We start from the raw sequence: 12,731 nt of genomic DNA, 5'->3' as shown, positions 1-12,731 counted from the left end.
GATAACTGAAGCAAAATAAAGTAAATGTATTGTTCACTACTTCCAAGATGTCTCAGACTAACATATAAATTACATGTAACTAAATGTTCATCTATGTCATTGCTTATTTGTTTTATATTGTTTTAATTGTACGTGTTGTTAAACTTAATTTATTTTTATCAACTTATTTTCAGGTTAGCATCATGTATTACGATGAGGTGTTACAAGACAACTATAAGTTGATGGATATCGCCTATATTTATACCTGGAAACGTGTAAGTTCATTGGTCGTAAACTTGCACATTCTTTATATGTTCTTTACAAATATCAGTGACATAGGTACACTGAAAAATAGGTATAGACTCATCTCACGGGTGAAACAAAATGATCCCAGTTGTTTTAATATTATATTCGGAAAGTTAATTCAAAGTCAAACAATCTATACACAAGTCAGTTGGAGAGAGGTAAAACAACAGTTACGTGATCTCAATACGGTCGGTCAGGAAATCTTATTAACACTCCACCTGTGTTACGTTGACGTTATATTCCAAACTGTGATGTATATCCGTTGGTCTAATGGAATTTCAACAGCCAGGAGTACACAAACTGCTGTTGTCTTTGAAGTATGGGTGAGCAATTTTGTTACCATAATTTCTGGGCACAGATAAAAATAATCTTAATGTTGTCATGGAATTTCTATAATTATTAGGTTATCATATCATCATTTTTACGGTTTTCATTATGTTATTATCGTATAGCAACCATATTTGTTTTGTGGACAGGATTTGTCGAGAATGGCTGGACGATTTTTTGATAGAAATTGTACAGTGTATACTAAATTCTAAAAACTTGCTGGCTTTTGAAGGTTATACTTCAAAGGTCAATAGGTCACTGGTACGTAGAAAACCCGTCTAATTCGTAAGGACGGGCACTTCATCATTACATTGGAGGCCTTAAGCGCACATTTATATATAATAGTAAGAGGGCTGACACGTATTTTTGTCGAAGAATAATTTTTCAAACACATTAAACAGTTCACCTTCTACAAGTTATGGTTCATTTTCCTTTCATTTGCCTGTGCATCGGTCATTTGTATTGGTTGACAAGCATCATCTGAAAACTAGTCTTATGGAATGTTTACAAGTTATATGGAGTATCGGATGACACTCGCCATCCACCTATATCCAGTACGGCTGATTATTTGGTCGCATGAAATGGTACAAAGTTCCTGGTGTGTATAAATTCTACAGCATAATTTAACGCTCTGTGTATTTAAATGTATAATTAAAGAACATGTCCAGGTTGATCCGTCCTGTATTTGGAGGGTGTGATTTACAGACTGTGTTCCGATTGATCCGTCCTGTGTTTGGAGGGTGTGATTTACAGACTGTGTTCCGCTTGATCCGTCCTGTATTTGGAGGGTGTGATTTACAGACTGCGTTCCGATTTGTCCGTCCTGTGTTTGGAGGGTGTGATTTACAGACTGTGTTCCGATTGGTCCGTCCTGTATTTGGAGGGTGTGATTTACTACAGACTGTGTTCCGATTTATCCGTCTTGTATTTGGAGGGTGTGATTTACAGACTGTGTTCCGCTTGATCTGTCCTGTATTTGGAGGGTGTGATTTACAGACTGTGTTCCGCTTGATCTGTCCTGTATTTGGAGGGTGTGATTTACAGACTGTGTTCCGCTTGATCCGTCCTGTATTTGGAGGGTGTGATTTACAGACTGTGTTCCGCTTGATCTGTCCTGTATTTGGAGGGTGTGATTTACAGACTGTGTTCCGCTTGATCTGTCCTGTATTTGGAGGGTGTGATTTACAGACTGTGTTCCGCTTGATCTGTCCTGTATTTGGAGGGTGTGATTTACAGACTGTGTTCCGCTTGATCTGTCCTGTATTTGGAGGGTGTGATTTACAGACTGTGTTCCGCTTGATCCGTCCTGTATTTGGAGGGTGTGATTTACAGACTGTGTTCCGCTTGATCCGTCCTGTATTTGGAGGGTGTGATTTACAGACTGTGTTCCGCTTGATCCGTCCTGTATTTGGAGGGTGTGATTTACAGAATGTGTTCCGTTTGATCCGTCCTGTATTTGGAGGGTGTGATTTACAGAATGTGTTCCGTCCTGTATTTGGAGGGTGTGATTTACAGACTGTGTTCCGATCCGTCCTGTATTTGGAGGGTGTGATTTACAGAATGTGTTCCGTTTGATCCGTCCTGTATTTGGAGGGTGTGATTTACAGACTGTGTTCCGTTTGATCCGTCCTGTATTTGGAGGGTGTGATTTACAGACTGTGTTCCGTTTGATCCGTCTTGTATTTGGAGGGTGTGATTTACAGAATGTGTTCCGTTTGATCCGTCCTGTATTTGGAGGGTGTGATTTACAGACTGTGTTCCGATTGATCCGTCCTGTATTTGGAGGGTGTGATTTACAGACTGTGTTCTGGTTATCTTGTTATCTTGTGACTCTGTTATCTTGAGAATCCCACTGAATGCTGTTATTGGTTCCCTGATACTGTGAAAGATGTTATCTCTGTCCTTAGAAATACTTTCTATCGACATGAAAGTCTTGTCAAAAACATAGAGCAGAGTTGAGAGTACTATGCATCATCACCTTGGTTATATTGTAGGCCTAAGCTGTCTTAATTTTGTTAGTCACCACAAAAATTCGGCTATCTTCGTTAATACAACATAGTCGTATTGGTCCGATTCTAGGACGTTTCATGGAAACTGTATACCCTTGAGCGGTTATTATCCCAAAAGTTAATCGTTTCCAAAGTGTTGCTCGAGTATTTGTTTTACCGCCGTATCACTGTCATGTTGTTAGTCTTAAAGTGTTACGGTGTATGTACGATTTTCTTACATGCATCCAGTCTGCTTTCGCGTGACATTTGTGGAAAATTCAGCGATGGTATTTGTTTTCGCCATGGGTGAGGCTCTTACGAGATCTTAACAGTGTCTTGGATGTACATACACCTGAGGTACTGGGCGATACATGAACGTCTAAACTAGTCTGTTAACGTGCAGGGAGGTTTATAGATGAATGTCGAGGTGTACATCTTGAAATACCAAACTAACGAGCTCAAACTGATTTGTTTAGCATGTTCGTAGATGTACTCATTATTTTAATCTGTTATGGAGATGGAAGCAGCTTCTTGTTATTATGGGCTGGCAACATACATCAGACATTTAACTGTTTTGTGTTATGTATAGACATACCTACTTACAACGATGAGAGATTCTACTACTAATTACAATAAACATGCACAGAAACTTTGCGAATATCTACACTAATCATGTCGGAAACTCTCCCACTATTTACACTGAAGGTAGACAGAAATTCGACTAATGATTATACCAAACATATACACACAACTACTTCTAACACTAAACATAGATACGTAGTGTTTTTACAGAAAAGGTTATTGGTTGAACTTTAATCATACATACCTCTACGAGAAACACAACTGCTACATATTTTTATAAGCCGATTCCAAAGAAACATGAACGTATTCTGGCATGAATGTTATTTGCAAAGCGCTTTTGAGATTTGAAAACATTGCACAGTTTTGAAGACAATCGATTAGTTAACTTGTACCTTAATTGAGTGACAAGAATTTGACTTGTGTTTTGTAGTTTTAGCGTACGTGTAATTAATGGTAAGAAAATCGTGTGGTTAACTTAGCTCCCAATAAACTAGGCTATAACTTGTATTTTAATATTTTGTTCTTATTGAAGTCAGTCTTTATCGTTTCCAGAACGAACCCATGAGGCTGTTTTACAGGATCACGGATAACCATAAGAAAATACCCAGTACTTCTAACTCGACCTGTTTCCAAACGTCAGCTGGCGTTGGTGTCAGTGAAACAATGACGGGAAGTCGACCATTGTTGAGCAGAGACACGTCAGAGATAAATACCAGTAGAACAGACACTTCACCTGCTCAAAAAAGAGAAAAGAGGCGAAAACCCCCCGTAGAAACTCGGTTAAGTTTGAAAAAGAAAAAACGTACCTTTAAAAACAAAAAAGAGAAACAATTCTATTGACTCGTTCCACAAACCATCAGAAGTACGCAGTCCAAGTGTCACAGGCTTGTTAGAAGACGACAGGAATGTTCGAACTAGTAAATCCGACTCGCAGAAAAAGTCCTCCAAGCAATCGTTTCCAGAAGCGCCTTTGAAGTTTCCAGTTAAAAATGGGAACGATCCAGAAAAGGACTATTCGAAGAACAAAATGGCGAAACGGTCTCATGCCCTTATGGAAACGTTCTCCAAGCCAGAAAAGAAGACGGTACTTAAACAAAAGGCGGCGTTTCAGAAATCGGAGAAACGTGTTGGACCAGTTTTACCACAGAAAACTGCCAGTGAGCTTGAAATAAATAACAATACCAACGCGGTTGAAAGCAAGAAACTTTGCAGTTCGTTTGGGAATAATAAAGTTTCTTTTTCTGAAAGCACGAACACTGAACAGTTCGTTGAAAGGGGGAAACCGACTATCCCTTTCAGATCTCGGAAACCCGCCAACACTGCTGACTCGAAGAGAAACACCAGCCAAGTTTCAAGTGTAAAAAATGCTAAAGTGGCTGAAATAAAACATATTTCCAACTCTTCTGATACAAAGAATCCCTCTTGTCAAGCTGAAACTAAGAAAGTTTCCATTATAACTGAATCCAAGAAACTAGTTCACCAAAACGAAACTAAAACACGTAAAAACTCGAGTGAATCCAGTGCACTTGCCACTTTAATTGAAAGTAGAAAGCCTGTCAGCCGAACTGCAACTGTGAAACATGCTGACCCAGATAAAACTAAGAGACTTTCCAGCCAGAGAGAAATGAATGACATTTCTAGTACAGTTGAATCCAAAAATCCCTTTAGCCAAAATAATGAAAAAACAGGCGAAAACTCGAATGAATCCAATACACATGTCACATCAGTCGAGAATAAACAGTTTGTTAACCGAACTGCACCAATGAAATCTGTTAAACCAGACGAAGCTATGAAACTCTCCATCCTGATTGAAGTTAATAGCGTTTCCACTACACCCGAATCCAAAAAACTCGTTAACGAAAGGAAAACCTCAGTACATGTAAACCCAAGTGAAGCCAATACTACGCTTGTCGACTCAGTTGAGAGGGAAAATCCTGTCAGCCGAACTGAGACCACGGAACATACTAATCCAGATGAAACTCAAGAACATGACAGCCAAACTAACATCAGAGAACTTTGTAACCAAACCCAAACCAGAGAACTTGTTGCCTCACCTGAAGTGAGGACACTCAATTTGGATGGAGCCAGTAAGTCTAACAGTGAGCTTCCTACCATCAGAACAACCTCTGTAAGAACAGCTTACTCACCTTCAGCTCCATCATTATCTTCTTCTGAATTTATTACCAGTGGAACTCAACAGGATACAGACCCTACTCTAGCGACATCTGCTGGAAACGTGGATCGCAAGGTCGGCCAGAATCCACTCCTACTTCTTTCTGGTGAGAATACCGGGGGTTTCTCGGCAGTTGGCAATAATCGAGAAAAAGTCGAGAAGAGATAGCGAGCTGAAAGTCACGAAGTCCCCCGAGTTCTTTGTCAGTAAACCCGGAGAAATCCCCTTTAAAATTTCCCGAAAGTTATCCATCCAAGTTGTTGATCGTGATAAACTTGACCATAAAACGTGCAGCGGATTAGGCCCCGAAACCCAGTTAAACAGTGGAGATAAACTTAGAGGACTAGATCCTGTAATCCTGTCAAACAGTGGGGATAAACTTAACGTATTAAATCCTGTAATCCTGTCAAACAGTGGGGATAAACTTAGCGGACTAGATCCTGTAATCCTGTCAAACAGTGAGGACAAACTTAACGGATTAAGCCCCCAAACCCAGTTGAACAGTGGGGGTAAACTTACCGGATTAGGCTCCGAAACCAAGTTAAATAGTGAGGATAAAGTTACCGGATTAAGCCCCGAAACCAAGTTAAATAGTGAGGCTAAAGTTACCGGATTAAGCCCCGAAACCAAGTTAAATAGTGAGGCTAAAGTTACCGGATTAGGATCCAAAACAAAGTTAAATAGTGAGGGTAAAGTTACCGGATTAGGCCCCGAAACCAAGTTAAATAGTGAGGATAAAGTTAGAGGATTAAACTCAGATATTGAGTTAAATAGTGAGGATAAACTTAGCGGTTTAAGCCCTGAAACGCAATTAAACAATTTGGATAAATTTAGGGCGCCCGTCTTCGCTAATACTACACCGAAACGTCAGAAGTCCCCAGTTTCCACACCGTGTTTCACTACTACTGTAAGACAACCGTCGTCTAACGGTGTACTGCACCTGTCGCCGACCATGGGCTACCCATCGTGTCCGACTCCGTTACGTGTTCCGTCCGCTTTACCTAAGATTTATCCTTCTCCTCGGGAGAATTTCGAGCTTCCGCGAGACGATATCGGAGCTCTCGACTTGTCATTGACCCACCGCCAAGAAGTGGTTCACCACAACCAGCCGAACAAATCTAGTTCTCGGCATGTGGCCAACCCGCCGGTTTTGGAGAAACTCTGCAGGCCGCCTCTGTGTTTGTCAGGACCGGCCAAACTGCCGCTTAAGATGTCGCCACCGCCCGTACCCCACGGTCACACGTACAGCAGAAAAGTGGACTCTGGACGGAACCATCGCTATAAAAGCGGCACCCTAACTGTCATTACTTCCGATCCTAATAGCTACAGACCTAAAATAGTCATCAAAAATTTAGACCCACGGCCAGACCACGGTCGTCATCAGTACAGCCACCGAACGTAGCGTGAACTTTAATAGTGAGTAATTGTTTGTAATGAACACCAATTACCACGTGTGTCTGTGTCAACACACAATTCTCAATGAACTAGGACAGTTCGTATCTATTATATAAAGACAGTTCTACACGCAAAAAATATATTGAAATTGTGTGCGTAGATGCATTCATGGCTTTCAAAAAAAACAAAACATATTTTCGTTTAAGGACACAAATCACTGTGAACTGTACATTTTGTAATATAATATCGACTCTGGACGAACCCTTAGCGTCAAAATGAATGCACTTACCATTTTTTAAGTTATATATAAACAAAATAATAACAACAACAACAAAGAGAGTTGTTAGATCTAATGTTGCTCTAAGTTTTTGGTTTTTAACTTCAGTAGCAAGTACAATAGATCGTTAAGAGCTAAGCATGTTACGTTCTTTAGCATGAAATATTATTTTTAGGCACACATTCTTTACTAAGGAACACTTGGAATGTTTGCCGTCAGTGATTCTCAAACTTTTCAGGTTCACGTCCCACTTTGTACTTGAAATCCATAAATTTAGGCCTAATCGAAAAACACGAAACAGAAACAACCAAAAACCTAGTAGCAAATTTTAGTATATTTAAAACTTACTTTACCACTTAACGTGAAAAAAATGCGATTGTTTTTGGTTTGTGTACAAATGAAGAATGTTTGATTCGATTTTTGTCGGTAGGAAGGAAAGAAAACATTGAAAAGCCTGCGGAGGCAGAAGGTAAGCCTACATGTAAAGTAAACTACTGAATGTATGTGTACGCGGGAAGCTGAAATTATGCTTATTACAAATCATCAGCATTTTAATTATTTTTTCGTCTACCATAGACATTAACTTCACGTACAATAGTTGTACGCATAATCGAAGTTTGGTAGGCCCGACTTGACATGGTTGTTTAGTGCTCGTCCTCCATAATATCGCATTGCGCGTGTTATGTAAAAGTTTTTTTAATTATATATATGGTAAGTAGTCGGAAGTGTACGTGTACGAGATTATTTTACTTTGTTTGTGTTGGATCATATATTGAAGTCTTAAGTGAAATACTTGAGACGTAAAAAAGATAGAGCTGTTTTTGTTTCCTATTGTTTGCCAGTAGTCTGTCACCACGCAAGAAGTGAACTTTGTTTTATTGTTGAACTATACACAGGGAATAGTATATCTCACATTCATTTCGTTGGGGATAGTAAGATCCTGATTGGACAAAGTTAGGTGCTGCCTCAGTGAACAGGTACACGTTGTCCTCCATAATGTGGGGCTGCGTTCTGTTGGAAATAGTCACAGGAAAAAAAAAGTCACAATTTGGGCTAGGAAAAAAAACAGTCACATTTTATTTAAACACCGTAATTATTGAAAATAATAAAGCAAGAAAAAATATTTTAAATCAGTTATTAACTGACGCTACATGACTTCTACATATCGATAACGCAAATTGTGTCTGATGGCATTACACGTGCACTAGTGTGAAATACAAATGGAACATTTAAAAAAAAAACGTATTTTTGATAATAAAGTAAAGTTTGTTTGTTTTTGAATTTCGCACAAAGCTACTCGAGGGCTATCTGTGCTAGCCGTCCCTAATTTAGCAGTGTAAGACTAGAGGGAAGGCAGCTAGTCATCACCACCCACCGCTAACTCTTGGGCTACTCTTTTACCAACGAATAGTGGGATTGACCGTCACATTATAACGTCCCACGGCTGAAAGGGCGAGCATGTTTTGGCGCGATGGGGATGCGAACCCGCGACCCTCGGATTAAGAGTCGCACGCCTTAACGCGCTTGGCCATGCCGGGCCCCATAAAGTAAAGTAATGAAATAAAATATTTGATTCAGTCATGTATTGACAATACATAACATGTACGGACTGAAAACACCTTGTTGTGGCATTGCATGTCTATTCAGTTTTTTAGTGTTGTTTAAAATTCCAGCCGACACCACGAAAAAACACTGCCACAGATGTGGTTCTCCTTTAGAGTGTTAACGCACGTGTTACGAGCTGCAAATAGCGTTGACGAACTTTTCCCTTCTTGAGGTGGGTTGCCAGTAGCAACCTGTTATATAATGGGGTATAACTGATTTAAAATATTTTTTGTTTCATCACTTTAATAATTTATGGTATTTAAATAAAATGTGAATTTTTTATAGCTAAAATTGCGACTCCCCCCTACCCCCGTGACTTCATTTCCTGGATTCATTCTGTTAATCTTTTAAGGACCACATCTGAGTCGGCGTTACAGAGGTGTGGCTGAAATGTGTTCGGCTTCTGCCAGTTGATGTCGTTCATCAGTCTAATTTTAGATACGAGCGTCTAATGTGTCCCGTTCACTACCCTATCTGAGAAAAGTTGAACTAAGGACTGGACTACATCGCGAAATGGATGACTTAATTATCAGAGTACACGTATCATTGCACGTAACAACTGTAGATCATATGAAGTCGTACAGATCTAGAATTTTATTGTTATTGTTTTTACACAAGTTTTGAAGTAAGTTTTGTTTCTAAGCCTTAATTATCACTTTTACTGTATGTCTGCTGAATAGTTTATCAGCATATTTCAGCCATAATTATTTACATAATTAGAATATGGTCTACTCCGATCTTTATATTTAAAACGACTCCCTCTGCTGGACAGATCTATTCCAAGAATGAACGACAATCTTTGAGAAGCTATTTACACGCTGTAGAGACAGTTCGCGAAGTGGACAATTTCACCTTGTATGTATGTATGTGTGTGTGACATTTACAAAATGCAGTTTTGTTAACGTTATAGAATAATTGTTTTTAATCGGCTTAGTCATTCTAGATTGTTGTAAAGATAGTTTTGTTTTAGCTTTCGAGATGTTTATTACCAGTGAATGTAAAATAAATAACTACATATGCCCATTACGTGTGTGTCAGCTGTTGTTATTTCAATAAAAACATGTTTACGTACAGAATAAATGGCGCTGTAACTAATATGTAAAAGTTTTAAGATCTACTCTAGCAGATTACGTTGTCATTGGAAAACCAGTTGTTACATACTCCAGTCTTCTTTGGAAGTTCGGGTTACCAACAGAGTGGATCATTAAAACATCTAGTGATAAACATTGTTATATCATCTATCTTGATATATATTATGTTTATTAACTGATCAGTAATACGTTTGTTTATACATTATTATAAAATCTGTTATGTCACTTTCAGTTGTTTCTACACTGCTCAACAATATGGTTATTGAGACGTTATAAAATGTGCTCTGTAACTTTCGATTGTTTGTACACTGCTCTACGTTTTCCTTGCGGCATTAATAATATTTGTCATTAGATATTATGTTAAGCCTAATATATTTTAAGACCACATATTCCTAATCCCTAACCCCTTGCAGATTTTCAATAATTATGTCATGATTCACCAGTTTTTAAAAGGCGTTCACACCCTAACAAGTATTGTTGGAACAATTGACCTACATAAATAGTATTTCTACCACTAAAATTATTATATTCCAACCGGCCTGAAGAGCTCTGGATTGAGCGAAACGCGACGTCAGCAATGGATGTGATAAAGATGGTGTTGTTGATGAAATGCTTTTATTATACACTCTTCTAATTCTTTCAAATTCATGAGTAACTAGACAAGAAACGTAGCGTTGAAAAATATAATAGATCTAACATAACGTCTTATGACAAATATAATTAATTTTATAATACTTCGCCAGGGAACACTATAACCATCCTCGAGACATTGTTACAACATCTAGTATGTTACTCTCGATTATGTTTGTACAATGTTGTACATCTTTGTTTAGACGTTATAAAGATACGCTTCTATACAGGAGAACATAAAGTACAGACTGATACCTCATCAAATTCTCCACAAAATGGTATATATTGATAAATTGCTACACCTATTACTACGATGTTTTTTACAGAATATGTGGTAGCATCAATCTTTACAAAACTGTTTATTGAGAGAACCATTACCCATGCAAGGCTTGGTATGGCCAGATGGTTAGTGCGCTCGACTCGTATTCTGAGGGTCGCAGGTTCGAATTCTAGTCGCACCATACATGCCCTTTCAGCCATAACAGCGTTATAATGTTACGATCAATCCCACTATTCGTTGGTATGAGGGTAGTCCAAGATTTTGAGGCGGGTGGTGATGACTAGCTGTCTTTTCTCTAGTCTCACACTGCTAAATTAGATGGGTTTTTTTTAAACCGCTCTGTGTTTAGTGGTATTGTGTTAACAACACAATGTAAGAGCTGCCATTGTTCTGTGTTAAATGCTGTTAGTTGATAAGAGGAATTAATACGTTAAGTTATTGATCACGGGTGAAAACTGTAGTTTGATTTAAAAAAACAACAAAAGTTCATTTCCTCGTATACGTTGTTGTAATCTTTCTGTTTATCTTTCAACCGCACGGCCCGAGGTTTTTCAAGTACGAATTTTTAGCCCATAGCTCCGTCATCTCTTAACCGATTTGAGATCTAATTACAGTTTTGTCCGTGAGAGGTCAGACTCTTTCGATTAATATATCTGACGACGCTCAAGTCAAATAGATTAATTTAACTCTAATTCTGCCGATAAGAATTTCAATTTGAGGGTAGGGCGGTAGAGATCCTGATGTGAAATAACGTCAACAGGTGTTGCTGGTGCACAGTTTCTGTATCCATGCCTAAAGGAATTTCAAGTACATCAGCTAACGTGGACCCCTCCACTTTTTTTACACTACTTCTTATCATGTCCAGTGACTGTTGTCATTTTATATAAATAATGCGTGAAGTCCAATTTTTTTTCAAATAACTTAAGATCACATCATGCTAATACTATTGTTACTACACCGATTTGCACCACACTCGGTAAACCATTTTAAATGAACACCCCTTTATATACCCAGTGAAAGAATATCCACTTTTTTACACCGTGTCAAGTGCGACTGTATCTATTTCTTCTACACACTATTACACTCCATCCAATGAAATTATTGGAGGGCTATCTGCGCTAGCCGTCCCTAATTTAGCAGTGTAAGACTAGAGAGAAGACAGCTAGTCATCACCACCCACCACAAACTCTAAGGCTACTCTTTTATCAACGAATAGTGGGATTGATCGTAACTTTATAACGCCCCCACGGCTGAAAGGGCGAGCATGTTTGGTGGGACGGGGATTCGAGCCTTCGGATTACGAGTCGAGTACCTTAACCACCTGGCCGAAATGAAAAAAAAAAAAAAAAAAGGAAAGTGACGAATATAAACGAATATTAGTCGAAGATAATTCCACTGGACACAACGTAACTGTTGCTCTTTTAATTTGAATGTTTAAAATGCGTTTGTAGTTAAAATTTAAGTACGATTTAACCTGATGGATAACTTACTTGTACAGATTTTGCATCATAACCTCTAAAATATTTCCATTAAATGAAGAAGTGATTCTACAAAACTTATATAAATTTTGCTATTATATTTCTATGTTGAATATTTTTTTTATTATTTTCAAAAGCATACCCTCCTGTTGGCAGAGTGTAACGTTCCGTGTAAAGCAAATCTCTTGGATACAAAATACTAGTCCAATGTACAACAGGTCTGCTTTTATTTTGCATTTCCTGTTTGACAATTTAGGTGTTACCACAGAGAGGTAGAGGTTTACGGTCTGGGATATTGAAAATGCACCCTAATAGTTGGCTGAACTGTAAACAGTGTAGTGACATGTAGAATTAGAACTGTACCTTTCGATTTATTTGTTTGTTTTTTGAATTTCATACAAAGCTACTCGATGGCTATCTGTGCTAGCCGTCCCTAATTTAGCAGTGTAAGACTAGAGGGAAGGCAGCTAGTCATCACCACCCACCGCTAACTCTTGGGCTACTCTTTTACCAACGAATAGTGGGATTGACCGTCACATTATAACGCCCCCACGGCTGAAAGGGCGAGCATGTTTGGTGCGACCGGGATTCGAACCTACGACCTTCGGATTACGAGTCGC

At 38.7% G+C, this 12,731-nt stretch overlaps 1 protein-coding gene across 4 annotated transcripts in view; it reads left to right on the top strand.

Annotated features, from left to right (window-relative positions):
- The window catches only part of LOC143246546 (polycomb complex protein BMI-1-like), a 79,641-nt gene extending 69,982 nt beyond the window's left edge, over window positions 1-9,659 (top strand). For all 4 annotated transcript variants that reach the window (XM_076493436.1, XM_076493440.1, XM_076493439.1 and 1 more), the window contains 2 exons: window positions 174-254; window positions 3,735-9,659. In XM_076493436.1, coding sequence (XP_076349551.1) covers window positions 174-254; window positions 3,735-4,022 — 369 coding nt within the window. In that variant the 3' untranslated portion in view covers window positions 4,023-9,659. The remainder of the gene's footprint in view (window positions 1-173; window positions 255-3,734) is intronic.
- Window positions 9,660-12,731: the final 3,072 nt, after the last annotated feature.

This window comes from Tachypleus tridentatus, chromosome 3 (genome assembly GCF_004210375.1).
Source record: "Tachypleus tridentatus isolate NWPU-2018 chromosome 3, ASM421037v1, whole genome shotgun sequence".
Taxonomy (NCBI): domain Eukaryota; kingdom Metazoa; phylum Arthropoda; class Merostomata; order Xiphosura; family Limulidae; genus Tachypleus; species Tachypleus tridentatus.
The sequence above is the reverse complement of the archived record's forward strand: the minus strand, read 5'-3'. Positions and strand labels throughout refer to the sequence as shown.